We start from the raw sequence: 19,172 nt of genomic DNA, 5'->3' as shown, positions 1-19,172 counted from the left end.
AGGTGTACGGCAGGTTATATCCTCTCACCGTACCTATTCAATGTGTATGGTGAGCAGATAACCGGGGAAACTGGACTATATGAAGAAGAACAGACCATCAGAATTGGAGGAAGACTCATTAACAGCCTGTGTTATGCAGATGACACAACCTTGCTTGCTGAACGTGAAGAGGATTTGAAGCAGTTACTAATGAAGACCAAAGACCATGGCCTTCAGTATGGATTACATCTCAAGGTAAAACAAAAATCCTCACAACTCTACCCGGTAAACAACATCATGATGAATGGAGAAAAGATTGAAGTTGTCAAGGATTTCGTTTTACTTGGATCCACAGTTAACACCCATGGAAGTAGCATTGAAGAAATCAAAAGACATATTGGGCAGATCTACTGCAAAAGACCTCTTTAAAGCATTGAAAAGCAAAGATGCCACCCTGAAGACTAAGGTGCGCCTGACCCAAGCCATGGTATTTCAGTTGCTCATATGCGAAAGCTGGATATTGAATAAGGAAGACCAAAGAAGAATTGACACCTTTGAATTGTGATGTTGGCGAAGAATATTGAATATACCATGGACTGCCAAAAGAACGAACAAATCTGTCTTGGAAGAAGTACAACCATAATGCTCCTTAGAAGCAAGACTATGCCTCATGTACTTCGGACAGTGTTATCAGGAGGGATCAGCCCCTGGAGAAGGACATCATGCTTGGTAAAGTAGAGGGTCAGTGAAAAATAGGAAGACCCTCAATAAGGTAGATTAACACAGTGGCTACAACAGTGGGCTCAAGCATAACAACAATTTGAGGATGGCTCAGGATCAGGCAGAATTTTGCTATGTTATACACAGAGTTGCTGTGAGTCGGAACCGACTGGTCGGCACCCAACAACGACAACATAAACTGACATATTAAAGATATATCATCATTGTGGGAAAGCTGATGCTGTTTTTGATTTTTGTTTTCATGAGTAGCTGGAACCAGAGCAACCTACTCCTTATTTTAAAAACACAGGTGGTCCCTGACTTACGATGGGGTTTCCTTCAGACGACTCCATCGTAAGTTACTTCTGACATAAATCAAGTACCTCATTTTTTTTTTTTTTTTTAGTTTTCACTATTATTGCCCTTTATTATCAGTGTCTTTAAATATCCAGCAGTGTTTTGAACAGTAAATCATAAAATCGAACATCTCCAAATGACAACATCAGCAAATTACGTGCTATAACATACTAGTAACGAGAAGATGTACTGAAGGAAAAAAAAAAGACGGTCCTAAGTGGAATTCGTCATAACTCGAGTATGTCATAAGTTGGGGACTACCTGTGTTTGTTAAGCTTTTGCTACAGGCCAGTCACTGTGCTAATTGCTGGGACTATAAAAATGAATAAAACATCGTTCTTGCCCTCAGCCTAATGCAAGACACATCCACCAAACAGACAATTACAACACAGTTTGAACAATGCTATACAGGGTTATGCTTAGGGTGTTATGGGAACCTAGCTAAGGGGAGACCTGATCCTGCTGGAAAGTGAAGAGAGAACAGCTTCAGGAGATAGTCACCAGAGCTGGATCTTAGCAAGCGAGTAGGGGTTAGTCCCACATGAAGGATAAGGAAAGGCATTCCAGGAGATGTAATGATCAAAGGAATGGGGTGAGAAAGTGTGTTCGTGTGGGGGATTACAAGCTATTTGGTGGTGTTGAGGCACTGGCGAGGGTAGATTTTTTTTTTTCCCTAAAGATGCAGTTGGATTTCATGAGCTTACATAATTAAACACTTTAAGATGTTGTTAGTTGCTATCGAGTCAGTTCCGACTCATGGCAACCCCTAGAGCAGTTTAAGTTAAGAGCCATTGAAATTGTTAGGGGAAAAAATGATTTTTATGATGAAAAATATTTAAATAAAAATAATACTTCACTTATCCAAAGGCTTCTGTTTGGCAGCTTCATCTATATAGGCAGCCAGTCTAGACAGTACCAGTTACATGCATGGGCTTTAATCGCAGTGAAAACCCTTCTAAGTTATTTCATTTTAATACTGAAAATAATCTTTTCTCTCAGTGAGTCAGCATCACTGTTAATTATTATATGGTGTTTTGATGATATTGCATATAATACCCTGGACTAGCCCTCAGTTCTGTGCTCTTTAAGCTGCTTTTGCTGTTTTTAATACTGCCGCCAGCTCTCAGCCACTACTGATCACACTGTGATTCACTCAGCACCTCCCTTTATGTCCTTTCTGTTCCTTTGTTCTGATGCTGCATTAGGAATTGTAATTATTTTGTTTACTTCTGTGTCACCTAGACCATAAGCTTCAGAAGGGCAGGAATACCATGTCTGTCTTAGTATCTATTATATTCACAGCACTGAATATAGTACCCAACACAAAATAGGGGTTCAGTAAATATCAAATCAATGACTGCAACATAGTCTGTAGCCTAAGGAATTAAAGTAAACCGATTCTATTAAAAAGAAGAAGAAAAAAGGAGTGTTCTGGTTAACCATTCATCTGCTCAGTACATGGATTTTACGTTACAGATAATTGGAATATAATCGTACTTAATTTCCTCTTAACGTTATCAAAGAAATAATAAGATAAAAACTTCTAATATACGTTATTTAATATTTATCATTATGAATATCACTTGTTTTGGGCAGTTTCATAAAAACTCCAGCTAATAAAGCACTCACCAGTTTTTATTAATTTTCAAGACTAATACTTAGTAATAGAAGGAGTCATAGACTACAGCAAAATATTTTCTATAACTTCTTTATTATTCTATTTTCTGAAATAGCTTCCCCTGATAGGAATAATAATCTCTTTTAGTGTGGAACTCAAAACTGGATAAACCAAAAACCAAACCTGTTGCCGTCGAGTTGATTCCGACTCATAGTGACCCTATAGGACAGAGTAGAACTGCCCCATAGGGTTTCCAAGGAGCACCTGGCAGGTTTGAACTGCCGACCTTTAGGCTAGCAGCCATAGTACTTAACCACTACACCACCAGGGTTTCCATTGGATATGTTATGTTAAATAGAACTAATAAACCAATAACCTTTGACTCAGACCAAGTGTTACCAAGGCTGTTTATTGCCAACAACCTTTTTATCTTTATAGATCTTTGTTTTGAGAAGTTGAGTTTGTTGGTGTCTTAGTTATCTAGTGCTACTATAACAGAATACCACAAGTGGATGGTTTCAACAAATCAAATTTATTCTCTCACAGTCTAGTAGTCTACAAGTCCAAATTCAGGGTGTCAGCCCAAGGGGAATACTTTGTCTCTGCAGGCTCTGAAGGAAGTCCCTTGTCATCAGTCTTCCCCCTTGTCTAGGAGCTTCTCAGGCACAGGGACCCCAGGTCCAAAGGACATGCTCTGCCCCCTGTGCTGCTTTCTTAGTGGTATGAGATCCCTCAGCCTCTGCTTAGTTCTGTCTTTTATATCTCAAAAGAGATTGGCTCAAAATACAATCCAACCTTGTAGATTGTCACACCTCATCAGCATAACTGCCGCTAATCCCATCTTACCAACATTGTAGAGATAGGATTTATGACACAGGAAAATCACATCAGATGACAGAATGGTGGACAGTCGCACAACACTGGGAATCAAGGCCCAGCCAAGTTGACAGATATTTTGGGGGTACACAATTCAATCCACGACAGTTGGTTCATTAGTTGGTTAGTTTTAAATAAGGTGTTTTTGAAATTTTCAGTGCTGCAGTCATCGGAATAGCCCAACTAGTAAAGATTCTTAGAAGAATTTCTGTAATGTACTTGATATATATGTGAAAGTTCCTGAATTTAAGTGTCAGGTATTAATGACCTCAAGATAAATCACCTTTTAGTCATTCAACAAATATCTTTAAATATGTTGAATTGTTTGGCAACTTTGGGGTAGCTTGGGGAGATTTCTGTGTTTTTAAATACAGCTTTTTAATGTTTTTTTTTCCCTAATATTTCCTAGAATAACAATAAGATTGGCTTTGAATGAAAGAAATAGGAAACTTGATACTAGCTAAAGAGTACTCTTAAAGAAAAATACATAGCTAAGTATTTGATAAAAATGTTTTTAACTTTTTTGTGAGCAACTTTAATATCATTTTGTCAAATATTAATCATTTTATGTGTCTTATTTCTTTTTAAAATTCAGGCTTTCATTAAAGATAGAGCCAGGGACAAGCACACCACGTTCTGCTGCTTCCAGGGAAGATTTAGTAGGTTAGTGCATAGTTTTATTTCATTACCTGCGTGGAAAAATCAAATAGCACTTCTCACACCAAATTGTAAAAATCAATTCTATTCCCCTTTGTTCCTCTTCTATTCTGACACTAGCTACATAAGCATCAGTTCCTCCTTTGACCCTAACCATTGGGAAGCTAGGTCAGACCTCAGAAATTAAAGGGCGCAGTCCTTCAGGCTGCCAAATCTGCCCAAGATTTCAGAGACCAGCTTCAGGCTTGGGAGTCCTAGTGATACCCTTACTTATCACCTGCTGGATATATTGCTTTAGGCTGTTAGCCCCCTCACTTCTGACCTGGCTCATACTACTTCCTTGGGTTTGGTAATTAATTCACTAAAATGACTCACAGGATTCATGAAAAGCACCATACTTTTGATTACAGTTTCATTATAGCAAAAAGGACATAAATGAAGAGACACACAGGGCAAGGTCTGGAAGGATTCCCAAAACAGAGCTTCCATGTCCCAAAAAGGGTTGTGCTGCCCTCCCACATGAATTAACAATCTTTCACCAACCAGGAAGTCCATGGAACTTCCATGTCCAGAGCTTTTATTGGGGCCTAGTTAGGTAGTTCAAATCCAGCCTCTCTTCCTTGAAATCAGTTGATATCACATGGTGGGTCTTTCTGTTCTGTTCAGCCCCAACCCATGAGTCACCTCATTAGCATAACCTGTTAGGTTAGATATGATCTAGAGGTCTCTTAGTTGAGACACTTCTGTCGCTGGGGAGATTGCAAGGTTTTAGAGGCTCGCTCTCAGGAACCGAGGGCAAAGACCAAATTCTTTGGGTAAAATTAACTCCACATTACCTAATAATAAATCAGATAGCATAATAAGCAAGAATATACACCAAAATAAATAAGTATTTAACACATGCAAAAAATTATTTTTAGGATTAAAATCTGTCAATCCTTTCTGTTTGGTTTTTTTTTTTTTGCTTGCTTGTTGTTTAATCAGAAAGTTGCCTGTAGTTTGTCGGTGATGTACAAGCAAATATGCCACCCAATCAAGGGAAGTAGATACAACAGATAGAAAATATAGATAAGTATTTATGAATAGCCTATTAATTTTATATATATATACATATATATGTATGTATATATATTTAAGAATGCAGTATCCTAGACAGTGAGGGTTGATTGAACTAGAAATTTCTGTGATTTAAGTGGAAAATTGTACTAATATGAATAGGGATGTAATTTTTTTCTTTTTTTCAGTTTAATACTGGGCCAAGTACTAAAAATACCAAAAACAGTCATAGTCTTACTTCACTGTTATAATGCAGAACAATTAAAACAGCACTGGATGGAAAAATTAGGGAACGGATAAGAGTGATGATTCAATAACAAGATGAACTATACTTGTGAAGATTATTGAGATGGAAATTTTCTTTTACATATATTTTACCATAATTTAAAAAACAGAAGAAGCAGAGAGTCCACAAAAAAAGAAAAAGGCACTGAACTAGGACTCGGGAGACCTAGATGCTTTAGTCTGTGTTTTGTCTGTGATGTGAGATCCTGAGCAGATCTCTTCTAATTCTGCTTCTTTCTTTGTAAATGGGGAAAATATTTATACTGCCTTAGGTAGAAATTAATGGGTTTTGTATGTCTTAAGGAGCCCTGGTGGTACAGTGATTAAGCGCTTGGCTGCCAACCAGAAAGGTCGATGGTTCAAACACACCAGCCGCCCTGTAGGAAAATGACATGGCAGCCTTTTTCCAAAGATATTACAGCCTTGGAAACCTTATGGGGCAGTTCTACTCTGTCCTGTAGGGTTGCTATGAACCATAATCAACTAACTGGCTGTGGGTTTTATATATCTTAGGATTTTGTGTTTTAGGATTCAGAAGACAGGGTTTTCTTATCCCCAGCCTATTAAATAGAACTGACATTAATATTATCTTAAAATTTAAACCACCTTTTACATTTTATATGAAAGAATTAAAAAAATACAAACAGTGTTTTGAAACAGTTTGAAATTTCTTTTATTTAACCTTTAGGTCCTGAAGTAGGAGCATCTCCACAAAGTGGACGAAAAAGTTTGGCAGCTGAAGGAGCCTTGCTACCACAGACTCCCCCATCCCCTCGGAATCTGATTCCACATGGACATAGGAAGTGCCATAGCTTGGGTTATAAGTCAGCATTTTTAAATTTTATCTTTCAGATTTTTGAGATACATATAATTTTAGTTTATGTTCTGTTTTATTAGTGTTCTTGCATAGTTTTCTTATATAAAAACAATCTTATTCTGATTCAGTAAAATATCTCATTTGCCTAAAAGTATTTACGCCTGCCTTTACCTAAATTTAGAAATGAGCTTTTCCAGCAGTGTCTTCACATTTGGGGAGATAAATGAGCATCACAGAGAGGTGTCATAAGTAAATCTGGAAAGCAATATACCATTTTCCTTTTAAATTATAGGCTTTATATCAAGACAGTCATTACTTGTCTTAGCCAAAATAAGTCATCATAAATTAAGGTCTATATAAAGTATTCTCTCATTCCTAAATGTAAAGAAAGGGAAACTGATTTATTTTTTTTCTTAAGCATTTTCTATGTACATAAGGTGGATAGGACCAGATTTCCTAAAAAATTTCCCTAAACTTAAAAGTTTGAGACTTTTGTGGTAAAATCTGTGTCTTCATCAGTAGGAGAATTCAGAAATAAGTTCAGTGTAGCAGGTAAATCTTTTATATCCTGAATCTTATGTAGAAGTACCTTTTATGTCCTGAATTAGTAACAATAATAAAAGATGGAAAATGTCTCTCTTTGTTTCAGTTTCATTCATAAAATGAACACAGCAGAGTTTAAGAGTGCAACGTTCCCAAATGCGGGGCCAAGACATCTGTTAGATGACAGCGTCATGGAGCCCCACGCACCATCTCGAGGCCAAGCTGAAAGTTCTACTCTTTCTAGTGGAATATCAATAGGTGAGAAGTATTTCTATCAGGGGGGTTTCATCTTACAGAAAATGAAATTTTTAACAAAGCCCAGCTGGAACCAAGGGATTAACTCTACCACACGTAGAGAAAATGTGTAAAAGCGAAGTAGCTATTAGATACAGGATCATCTTCCTTATAGCTGCTTATACTGGTAATTCATGATGGTTTAAAAAGTACCTGATGCTTTTGAGTCCAGAAGGGGAGTGGTGGGGAAAGAATGTAGACTGGTTGAATTGGTTAACTGCATAATATGGATGTAGGAATGAGGAAAAGGAATCAAGTATGACCTCATGCTTTTTTTGTTTCGTTTTGTTTTGTTTTAATTGAGCAGCTAGGCAGATGGTGATTCTGTTTACCAAGGTAGAAAAGATTAGAAGTGTGTTCATTTGGGGGCAGGTAAAGAGCGGCAAGGCTAGGGAATCAAGAGTTCTGTTTGGACATGTTGAGTTCATATGGAGATGTCAGGTAGGTAGTTGGATATATGAAACTGTAGGTGAATGGGGGTAAAATCAGCACTGAAGATATATATGGGAATATATATATACACACACATTTATGTATGTATATGAGTGTATATGTGTGTGTGTGTGTATATGTGTTTGTGTGCATATATACACACACACACACATATATATATATTGTTTCAAACCATGGGACTGGTTGTAGTCACCTAGGAAGAGAGTGTAAATAAAGGAAAAAATTCCAGTATTTAGAAATATTCTTTAATTTTTTTAAAAAAGATAAACCATCAAAGAAAATTAAGGAGGGACTAATAAAGTTTGAGAGAACACCAGAGTGCGATATCACAAAAGGCCAGTAGAAGAAGTATCTCAAGGAGGATTGAAGTGTTGATGTTTCAGATGTGTACAGGAAAAGTAAGATGGGTACAGTGAATTGACCAGAGGATTCGGCAAGATAAAAATCATTGATGCCCTGGACAAGAGTTGCTTCATAGAATAGTGGGGACAAGGCCCTGACTGGAGTAGATTTGAAAATGACAGGTGAGGAATGGAGAAGCTACTGTGAAAAAAAAAGAAAATTGGGCCATATAAGGGATGTGAGGTTAAGAGAGAGGATTATTTGTTTTTACTTCTTAAACTTCTGGTTTCTGAAATCTTCTAGATGAGCACCCTTTAGAAAATACCCATACAGTGCTATTTTTATTTTTACAAAGAAATGAAGGAGGAAAGTATCTTCCTCTGTGATTAAGTTCCAGATTGCTCAAAGGCTAAGCCTACTAATGTTAGTTAATATGATCATCTCAGTCTCAGTAAACAGGCAGTAGACGCAAAAGAAATTCATTTCCCTGAACACATTGATTCCCTTAACCCTTGAGAGTTGCAAACCCTGAAAATGAAATTACTTTAGAGCTCTTCAACCTCATTCATCAATTGTTTATTCTGATATTCCCCTTTTAATAAATGCAAATGATTAACTGAAGATGACAAATTTTTTTTTGAATGTCACCTGAAATACCTCTCCACTCATGTACTAAGTGGTCAATATGTAAATATCAACCTCAACCTGAAAAATAATACAAAATAATTTCAAAAGAGAAAGGAAGTAATTTTTTTTTCAATTAAAAATTGGTTTTACCTTGGAAATGTTATTTAAAAGAAAAAAAAAACAATTTGTTTTAATTATAGCTCTCAAGTATATAATGTTTAGCTTTCCCTCCGTCATAAGTACTGTCTAACGGTAATTACCATCCTTAGGTTATTTGTGGCTTTTACTTTCCTTAAATGTGCTTTTAGTTACCAGAATATAGTTATCTTGTTATTTCATTGAGTTACAGTTAGTGCCTCAGCTTAGAGACTTTTGTCCTTTAGAGCAGGAATAGACTATTTTAATTTTTGCCTTTGTATTTATTTATTAGTTATTTTAAGGCCTTTAAATAGGTAAGTGTTAAGATTGTTGCATCCTTGCTTATAAAATTCAGAGTGTTAACACACGGACACTTACCTATCAAGGATTTTGTTTTAAAGCTTTGACATTTTGAAAAGTCTGTAACTGTAAGATGGTAGTATTAAAACTGTGTTAATACACACACAACAACAAAAAAAATTCTTAATCACAAAAGTTATTTCCATAGCTGTAACTTTTACATACAGTATTACCTACAATGCAGTGGAGGCTTTGAGAAAATACTGTAGAAAAATGCTTAGGAAAATGGCCTCAAGCTTTTTCTAATGTGTATATGTCCTAAACCAAAAACGCAGTGCTGTCGAGTCGATTCCAACTCATAGCAACCCTATAGGACAGAACAGAACTGCCCCATAGAGTTTCCAAGGAGCACCTGGCAGATTCAAACTGCCAACCCTTTGGTTAGCAGCCATAGCACTTAACCACTACGCCACCAGAGTTTCAGTATATGTCCTAGACAACCTAGAATAGTCTTGCCTAGCAAAGGTAAGTATATCCTCCCTGAGCTCAGTGTTTCTGGGAATGCTTATATTTTCTACACAGAAGTAATACCGATTATGCTTGAATTTTCAGTCTTACCACATGATGCTGCAAATCAAAAGATAATCTACAACCACCCTCTCCCCTCCACACAGCGAAAACCCAAACCCACTGCCGTTGAGTCGATTCCAACTCATAGCAACCCTGTAGGACAGAGTAGAACTGCCCCATAGAGTTTCCAAGGAGCACCTGGTGGATTTGAACTGCCGACCTCTTGGTTAGCAGCTGTAGCTCTTAACCACTACGCCAGCAGGGTTTCCCCTCCACACACACAGCACAGAAAATTACTTCAGTGAATATCAACCTCAGTTCTTTCAAAGATGGTGCATAACTAGTATCATCATTCTGTATAGGCGAGGGTTTAATCCATCACATACAGTTGTTACTGTGGGGCATTAGAATTTGATTCTCTCATGTAACCCCAACGGTAAAAGTCTGACAGACAGTTCAACTTGATACATAGTCAAGAGCCAGAATTATATTTCCAATAAGTTTTAAAGTCATTTTAAGCTGTTCTGGATTTTATCCCTATTCATTCCGCTCAGTTTTTTCTCCAGCTAATTTAAAACTCTATTTGAAGACCAATTTAACTCATGTTCTGGCCAAAGAGACAATTTTTACATTATTTTAGTACTGTTTTTTGTTTGTTTTAATTTAGGGATTCCACCCTCTTCTATCTTGTCTTTAAAGGCAAAGAACTGAATTTGATTATTACATCAAGCTTTTGATCCTTAGGTCAGAAACAGGTTTTAAAAGGAATTAAAAGGTAAAGAAGACACATGCCATAATTAAAACATTGGTCTTAAACTGTGATGGACCTAGTAAGGAAGCATTTTGTACTCCTGTGCACTCTCTGGTGGTAGAAAAAGTTCTTTATTACCATAATGAGCCTGAGCTGTAAGCAGACGTGCAGAAGTGTTTTATGCTGTTTTCTTGTTGTTTTAGGTAGTCTCATCCACTATATTCCAATGTATTGCAAAGTAAATCTAGCGGTAAGAATATTAGAATGAAGAATTGGTATGTGGAGGTCCGCCCACAAAAAATACGGTTATTTTATGAGCACAGTTAGAGAACTTATTTTTCACATATAAAATCCAAACAGGAAAAATAATTCCGATGTTTAAAATATAGAATAACTTTTGATTTTAGGTAGCAGTGATGGTTCTGAACTAAGTGAAGAGACCTCATGGCCTGCTTTTGAAAGGTGAGAGAGATTGCCGCTTTAAACTTCTTCGAGTTTATTTTGTCTGTTGGAAAGCATATGGTAATGTGAATATTAAGAGGGAATTTTTATGACATACCTTAAGGGACTATTTGTGATTCCTGCCAGTAGCAGAAATTAGAATTTGATCTTTAAGTCTGCAGTTGTAAGTAATGAAAGTGATTGATTGGTAGGGTCTTATCTTTGTGCATTTGTTTAGTGGTTTGACACATAACGCATTTGGATTTAGTACATCTTAAATATAATTTTAAAATAATAATAACCAATCATGGTCCATGTGCCTAGTTATGTTTTCAAAAGTATAATTATTTCCTTAAGTTTTGGTTTATTTAAGTCATTTTTTAAGGCATTTAGTGGAATGGTCAACTTCATTTTCTGCGGCTTTTTCAAGGACAAAATGATTTCACAATTTATAAATTATAAGTAAAGCAGCTTGAAGATTGAATTTAAATTGTCATAAACTCAAAGCTTGCACAGAGTAAATACATTTTTACTGAAATACTTTATAAGTCCTGCCCTTTTCTCATTTTTCTGTTGCTGTAAGCTTTTTTTTTTTTATAAGCTACAAAAGCTGCCATCTGCCTGTGGCAACGAATATACGCTATATCGAACTTCAAATATAAGATCTCCCTAAAAATGTAGCCAAGCAGCACAAGTAATTTTAATTTACCGAATTTCCATGAGGACTCTTGCATTATCTCTATTTCAATTCTGCCATTTTCAAATTTGCAAGATACTTGACTCTTGACCAAAATAATTGCTCTGTTCCATATAATATGTAAACAAAGCAACTAAGTTTCAAAGCAGCAAGATGTCATTTAGATTGAATTTTAAATGCCATATTAAAAGTGACGGAGTTGATCGTATTTAGTTACCAGTCCCTATCAGTCACTTTTTAATAGAAAACAATTATCCTAACTATATATTTGATTTAGTTAATTTTCTGCAGTTTAATTAGAAAATTAAACCCTTGTTTTTTTCTTTGTGAAACTTCATAAAAAATTTCTCATAAGCCCTGTATTTCAAAATACTTCTGATCCTTTCTACTCTGATTATCAGTTTTCCCAAGTTTTGTTCTCTTTAGATTTGGGGTTTTTAAAAAATTTGTTTTTACGTATTGTTTCTCTTCCAAACATTACTTTTGATCCTTTGTTTGAGTTTGCCTGAAATGGAGAAAACACAAGCGTTGCCTCTGGCATGCTGTCTGCATTTGTACAAATTGCCTTAGTTTTTTTCCCCCCTGGAAAGCACATAATAGGATTAGATGTTGATCGATTATGGAATATATTGTAATCTTTAGGTAAAAGATACTGGTTAACAAAATTGTTTATCAGATTGCTGGAATTATAAGTGAGTAAGCAGAATGGTGTTACGTTAAATAACCTTTTCTCATCCCAGCAGGTTACTTATGAAGACAGTATTTAATGGTGTTACCTTCAAATCTCAAAACAGCATTTTTCTTTTATGACAAATGTTTTGCTTTGCAGACATTTGCAGCTAAAATTCTACCTGTACATGTGCCAAGTTTAAAAATTAGTGGCTCTTGGAAATTTTTGAGACCAGTTAAATTAATGCCGCCCAGCAAGGTTCAGCCATGAAATAATAAAAAGTGAATAAAGAACTATATTTAAAACACTAACACTCCATGCGTAGTGAAGTTGAAAATACTACTCTGACTGTTAAACATGATAATTTTTGTTCTTATTTCCTTGTGAATAGAGATATGAAGTATGTTATGACATAAGTTGCTAAAAGAATGCTTTTTGTTTTAAATATCATTTATCAACAGTGCTACTTTTGGCTTTTCCCAAGCAAAGAAGTATCAATGTTTGTGTGTTTCTTTCCTTTGTTAAGCATCATGTGCCATTTTGGATAAATGTTAACTCATACCATTTTTATCATTTATTGGTTTTGTTAGTTGATGTGGAAATAAATAGTGCCTGTATTTTTTTTACTCAGCTCATCTCTTTTATTAGTCCTTGATATAACATAAAGAACAGGGAAGAAAATAAAGTGTTTGGACCACAGTAGTTTCAACTTTGCAGGCCATATTGCTTTTTAGGTGTCTTCATAGGGACATATAATAACAACAAATTATATAAACCAGGCATCATATTTAAACTGGAATCCAAAAAGTAGAAGAGAAAGAAAATTTTTGAAGTGTTTTTCAGGTTTTGGTATTATTTGCTATTATTATTTTTGCAGATTTGTGAAAGTGAATATATGTATAAATATATGGGTTTTTTTTCTTACCAGATACCTAAGTATTTTTAGAGTAAATAGTAGAAGAAAAAAAATTTCTGAGATCTATGCTGCATGCTGTAAGAAAGAAAGAGGCAAATCACTATCCTTTAGTAACATGTACAAAGCTATATATTACACGAAGAACTATTATTGTTCTAGGTACTGATGATGATTGTGTGAATAAAAGTATATGTAATCACATACAATTTATAATGGAATCCAACAGGAACAGATTATACCATTCTCTCGGCCCAGTGACAAGAATGGCACGAAATGGCTATCGAAGCCACATGAAGGCCAGCAGGTACAATCCCCCTGCATTCAGGGGTCACAGAACTCCCCTCTGGTGTTGGTGATTGGCTTACATGGGTGTGGTCTGACATTACTTCTGTTCTTTTCCAACTACTTAGTTTAAAAACTAAACAAAATGCCCAGAAAAATGTGCTTTCCAAAATTTAATGTAGAGATAAATTTGAACTATTCTTTCTGATCCACAGAGCTAATTGCTAAACCTTGTATCTTTATGTCAGATTTCTCAAATGCTTTCAAGTCACTAGCTTCTTAATGGCGCAGGTCTTTCTAATTCTGCTAATTTTGGGATAAGCAATACAAAAATCTGCTTGTTATTCATGAGGCTGCAATCAAAGCATTTTCTTTGCTAATCTACATTTATTTTGTGTTTTTTAATATGTGTCTGATAAACAGCAGGTCCTGAATCTAGACAGGTCTATTTCGGGAAATAATATTAGTGCATTTAAACTCATGGTCATAGAATTGTTGGTTCAGTCTAGTTAATCCAGGTTTCTTTCTGCACTGTATTAGCTGTGGAAGAACAAAAGGATGGTGGAATCATTCAGGGCGTAATTAACCAGTTCATAATACAACCAGATAGCAAACTTTTGAAGTGAGCTTTATATCTGTATACCTCCCTGTATATAAATAGCTCTAGCATGAAATGCTATGAGTCAGAATCGACTCGATGGCAATGGGTTTTATGGGTAGCATGAAATTTCTAGTGATTTTTAGGCTTGAAGTCACTTTGAAGACACCTAAATACATAAAGGGAGTCCTGGTGGTGCAGTGGTCAAAAGATCAGCTGCTAACCAAAAGGTCAGCAGTTCAGACCCACGAGCCGCTCCTTGGAAACCCTATGGGGCAGTTCCACTCTGTTCTGTAGGGTTGCTATGAGTCGGAATCAACCGGACGGCAGTGCGTTTTTTAAATACATAAAGGGATAAACTGGTAAACTTCATTTTTCTTCACTGTTGTAGAAATTCTACATATTCATGTATCACCAGAAAATAATTGATGTTTAACAGTTTGCATATTTTAGTTGGCACATGTAGAAATCATTCTTGTTTTGAATATAGGACCTTAAATCAGTTGGAGAAAGATATTAAGATGTTTGGTTATTTTGTAAGATTTCCTTAAGATGTATGAAAAGGAAAACTTGACTTTTGGACTTACTCTTTTCTTGCAGAGCCCATAATCAGACACGTACATATTAGATGTCATTAAAACTTACTGCAGAAACCCAAGCTTTTTAATCTGTTGTTACTGCTTTTAGTACTTTTTCAGCTATTTTAGAATTAAGCTTTTTTTTTTTCCTTTTTTGAGCTTTCGTTCCTTTTATTTTCCGTTTTTTATACTTAAATGCTTTTAACAATTAGAATCCTCCTCTTTCCTTACCAGGACTGAAAGTTTCTAATGGCAAAAAAAGGCTTCAACAGCGATGCAGCCTGGCATGTTAAGAAGAGGAAAGAAACTTTAATTTAATCTTACTGAAGTGAATTACTTTATTCTTTCTAAATCACGCTTGTTCAGATATGTAATAAAGTGTATTTTTTTAGCCATCTGCTGACTTTTAATAACCTCCTAATTAACTTTTGTGACAGCTTGTAAATTTCAGATCAATAAACAATTCTAATTGTCAGTGTCTTCTCAGGTCTGAATGAAGTAACAGTTTTAAAAATAAGAATAACTACATTTAAGTACTTAACTTGATGACTGCTATAGATAAAAGCTCTTAGATTTTTTTTTTCTTTGTTTCATTATTTATAGTTCTGCAGAATCGGAAGATTTGGCAGTACATTTATATCCAGGAGCCGTTACGATTCAGGGTGTTCTCAGGAGAAAAACTTTGTTAAAAGAAGGCAAAAAGCCTACAGTAAGATTTCATTATATTATGTTTTAACACACTTCTAAAACACATGTAAATGTATAAAACCATTGCTGTTGAGTCGATTCCGACTCATGGCAACCCTATAGGACAGAGCAGGACTGCCTCAGAGGGTTTTCAGGGCTGTAAATCTTGACAGAAGCAGGCAGCCAAGTCTTTCTCCCACAAACCAACTGGTAGGCTCAAACCACTGACCTTTCAGTTAGCAGCCGGGTGCTTAACCATAATGCCTCCAGGTCTCCTTCATAAATGCATAGGACCCTTGAATAAAAAAAAACCTACAACAATTGAAATAAAACTGGATATAGAAGATTTGAAATAATTTAAAGTACACATTTGCTTCTTAATTGAAAGTGTTGTTATACCTGCTGTGCAAATTTCCACTTAATCATTATCAAGGTACTCCTGTGCTTCTCCCCCTAACCATAGTTCTTATATAAAACTGTTGCTTAGAGGGCCCTGAAAGTATATACTGCTAAGAAGTATTTTAGTAATAACTTTAGGAGAAATAGAGAATGGAGAATAACAGTCCCACAAAATGGAACTGGACTAATTTTGTTTTGTCAATCTTAAGGTTTTTTTAAATCTCTCTAAATTTGGGAGAAAGATATGGCAGTCTGCTTCCATAGAGATTTACAGCCCTGGAAACCCTATGGGGTCACTATGAATCAGAATCAACTCCATGGCAGTAGGTCTGGCTTTTTTTTTTTTGTTTTTAACGTAGGCAGGTCCCTGGGTGGCACAAATGGTTTGTGCTTCACCAGTAATGTCCAGGCTGTGGTTCAGACCCAGCCAGTGGCCTGCAGAAGAAAGGCTTAGGGTTCTGCTTCCGTGAAAGATTACAGCCGAGAATACTCATAGTCTGTAACGTATGGGTTTGCCATGAGCTGGAACTGACTGTGTGACCATGGGCTTGGTTTTGGGTAATCTAGGTCTTTTTACTACATAAAATAGAACCCACTATAGAATGTCCTCCAAACCATAACTGTATTTAAAAAAAAAGTTTAGTGGAACAAAGCTTTTCATATGTAACACAAAAATGTGTTCTTTTCCAATATCAGTACAGTCGTTTGACTATTAACGAGAGAAGATTGTTTTGTTTTGTTTGGAGTTTTTCGTTTCCTCAGGTAATACAGTTTATCTAATTTGGAGTAGGAGCCCTCGTGGCACATTGGTTAAGCACTCATCTGCTAACCGAAAGGCCGGCGGTTCGAAGCTACGTGCTGCTCCATGGGAGAAAGATGTGGCTGTCTGCTTCCATAAAGATTTACAGCCTTGGAAACCCTATGGGGCAGTTCTACTCTGTCCTGTAGGATTGCTATGAGTTGGAATCAGCACAATGGCAACCGGTTTTTTTGGTTTCGATTTGGAATATAAAAACTTCAGCTTATACCTACACCTAAAGTTTTTGAAGATATAAGGGCTTCTTAAAATATAAAAATGATTTACATCTAAGTAATCTGATTATCCTGTTTACATTACAAACCACAGCCACATACAATCAAGAGACTAGACTAGCCACCTAGTACCAGGTGAACTAAGAATAGCATGTCAGTTGAGGCATTACCCGCCTCTTGTGTGCCAGAGCTAGAAACAGAACAGTAAACAAGATGAGACAAAGCACCTACCTCATGGAGACTACTTTCCAGTGAAGAGAAATAGAGAACAAGCCCTTAAATAAGGTAATGAGAGAGAGTAGTGGAGTGAGGAGGGATGTCACCAGAGCGGTACATGGAAGCTGAGATATATAAATGAGGAGGACGAGCTAGCTGTGCAGACATTTCAGGGAAGAGCCTCAAAGCAGAAGAAATAGTACAAGAAGACTTGTGTAGTTAAAGCATTGAAAGTGGAAGATAAAAAGGAGATGAAATCAGAGAGAAAGGCTAGGGCTGCTTGGTGATGAATTAAGTGTGATATATGACCGAAATAGATGAGTGGAAGTAACGATAACTTTCGGGTTTTTGGAAGTGAAGCGGATAGATGTTGGGGATGTTTATTGAAATAGTGAAAGCTTTTTTTGCATTGTTGAGGGAGTAGGTCTTGGCCAGGTTCACTCTGATAAGCTTATTAGACATCCAAGTGGACGTGTCAGTTTGGCTTTTGAAAGAATACAGTTCAAGAGTTGAGCAAAGAGGTGATGAACAGAGATAAGAGAGTCATTATCATACAGGTAGTAGTTGAAGCTGGGACTGGATGAGATATGAAAAAAAGTGTAGCTGGGGAAGAAAAGAGGGCTGAGGCTAGAGCTCTGTAGCATGTAAAGGTCTCTTACAAGAAAAGTTTAGAGGAAAAATAAAGAGCTGTTAGCACAAAAGCTTGGCAGTTAAGAATTTCAAGAAGGAAGGAGTGGCCAGCTGTGTCATGCTTCTGAGAATCTGGCACATGATGAGGACAGAGGACCATTGGCCTTGGTAAAGGACAGTTCATCAGTTTGACAATAGCAATTTCATCTTGAAAGTCTGTAGTAAGTTGGGGAGAAAATGGGCAAGATAGAAGTAGAGTCAGAAATTAGAAGGAGTGCTGTAAAAAGAGCAGAAAAATTGGATGGTGTCAGGGGAGTGAGCTGATGGAGCCAAGGGAGGGATTTTTTTTTTTTTAAATGGGAATGATACTAAGATTCAGTTGTGTAATAATAGTAGAGGGAGAGATACTCAGATGCAGTGGAGGGTGGAGCTAATTGCAAAAGCAAATTCCTTGAGAAGGTTAGAAATAGCAGGAATCTAGGGCATAAAAAGAGAGATGAGTTTGTCCTTTTATAGAAGCAGGGTTAACTATTAGAGCAGTAAGGAAGGCTGTGTATGCAGGCCTACAAACAGGTAGTTAGATCGAGTTGGTGCTGACAGGATGAGGTAGCACTCATCCAATTGCATACCTGGGAAGGATATACAAGGAGACCATTGTAGAGGGCGGGGCATTAGAAATCTGAGGGTAGGAGAAGGTGTGAAATAGTGAAATAACTGTGAGGAGGGGAGGGAGGACTGGGTAAAAGGAAAGTACTTCTATAATTTCCATTTGAGGTTGGTGATCATAATTTTAGCAGTCAGCACAATTGTGTGATTTCTCTATCAGTTTTTAGCTACTGTTACATGGTACCAAGTAATCAGATGATTAGGTTTAACTAGGGTTAGGGCCTTACCAGGAGAGCAGGACAAGGAAATTAGAGTATTTGGAAGAGAATGGTTATAGTGTTGGACCGTGGAATATAGACTAGATAGGAAGAAAAGGGAGGGAGAACATAGGGTTAGGGTGGAAAATAATAAATAATATTAATCAGTGATAGAATTCTTGCTAAGATCAAGAATTGTCTGAATGAGGGTACTAGAGTATATTAGCTGGAAGTGATAATTGCCAGCTGCTCCGCAGGAGAAAGCTTCTATAAAGATTAAAAAAAAAAAGTACTCGTTGCCATTGAGTCAATTCCAACTCTTCCAACCCTATAGGACAGTGTAGAACTGCCCCATGGAGTTTCCAAGGAGTGCCTGGTGATTTTGAACTGCTGACTTTTTTGGTTAGTAGCTGTAGCACTTAACCACTATGCCACCAGGGTTTCCCTGTAAAGATTACAGCCTTAGAAACTGTATGGCACAGGTCTACCCTGTCACATGGGGTCGCTATGAGTCGGAATCAACTCGATGGTAATTGGTAAAGTTTGACCATTGGATGGCTAAAGTGGAGTTGGACCAAAGGTCATTGGCACTAAGACAGTAAAGAAACTGAGAGGCCAGTAGCATTTTATTTGTATATTCATGTGTTTGTCTTCTGCAGGTGGCATCTTGGACAAAATATTGGGCAGCTTTGTGTGGGACTCAACTTTTTTACTATGCTGCCAAATCTCTAAAGGCTACAGAAAGAAAACACGTAAGTGTCCCACCTCTAAGTTGTTAAC

At 36.6% G+C, this 19,172-nt stretch overlaps 1 protein-coding gene across 14 annotated transcripts in view; it reads left to right on the top strand.

Moving 5' to 3' along the window:
• The window catches only part of RALGPS2 (Ral GEF with PH domain and SH3 binding motif 2), a 248,678-nt gene that overhangs the window by 210,441 nt on the left and 19,065 nt on the right, over window positions 1-19,172 (top strand). For 10 of the 14 annotated variants that reach the window (XR_010319389.1, XR_010319387.1, XR_010319386.1 and 7 more), the window contains 7 exons: window positions 4,146-4,213; window positions 6,237-6,372; window positions 7,015-7,166; window positions 10,791-10,845; window positions 13,334-13,411; window positions 15,169-15,274; window positions 19,052-19,144. Coding sequence is in view for 6 of the 14 variants with exons in the window: in XM_064276590.1 (XP_064132660.1) it covers window positions 4,146-4,213; window positions 6,237-6,372; window positions 7,015-7,166; window positions 10,791-10,845; window positions 13,334-13,411; window positions 15,169-15,274; window positions 19,052-19,144 (688 nt within the window). In the remaining 8 variants the exon portion in view is untranslated. Of the gene's footprint in view, window positions 1-4,145; window positions 4,214-6,236; window positions 6,373-7,014; window positions 7,167-10,790; window positions 10,846-13,266; window positions 13,291-13,333; window positions 13,412-14,799; window positions 15,145-15,168; window positions 15,275-19,051; window positions 19,145-19,172 lie in introns of those variants that run through there. The other 4 variants (XR_002785980.2, XM_003410872.4, XM_064276592.1 and 1 more) reach the window with 3 other exon arrangements.

Source organism: Loxodonta africana, chromosome 25 (genome assembly GCF_030014295.1).
Source record: "Loxodonta africana isolate mLoxAfr1 chromosome 25, mLoxAfr1.hap2, whole genome shotgun sequence".
NCBI classification, from domain to species: domain Eukaryota; kingdom Metazoa; phylum Chordata; class Mammalia; order Proboscidea; family Elephantidae; genus Loxodonta; species Loxodonta africana.
Note: the sequence above shows the minus strand (reverse complement) of the source record. Positions and strands in the feature narration are given on the sequence as shown.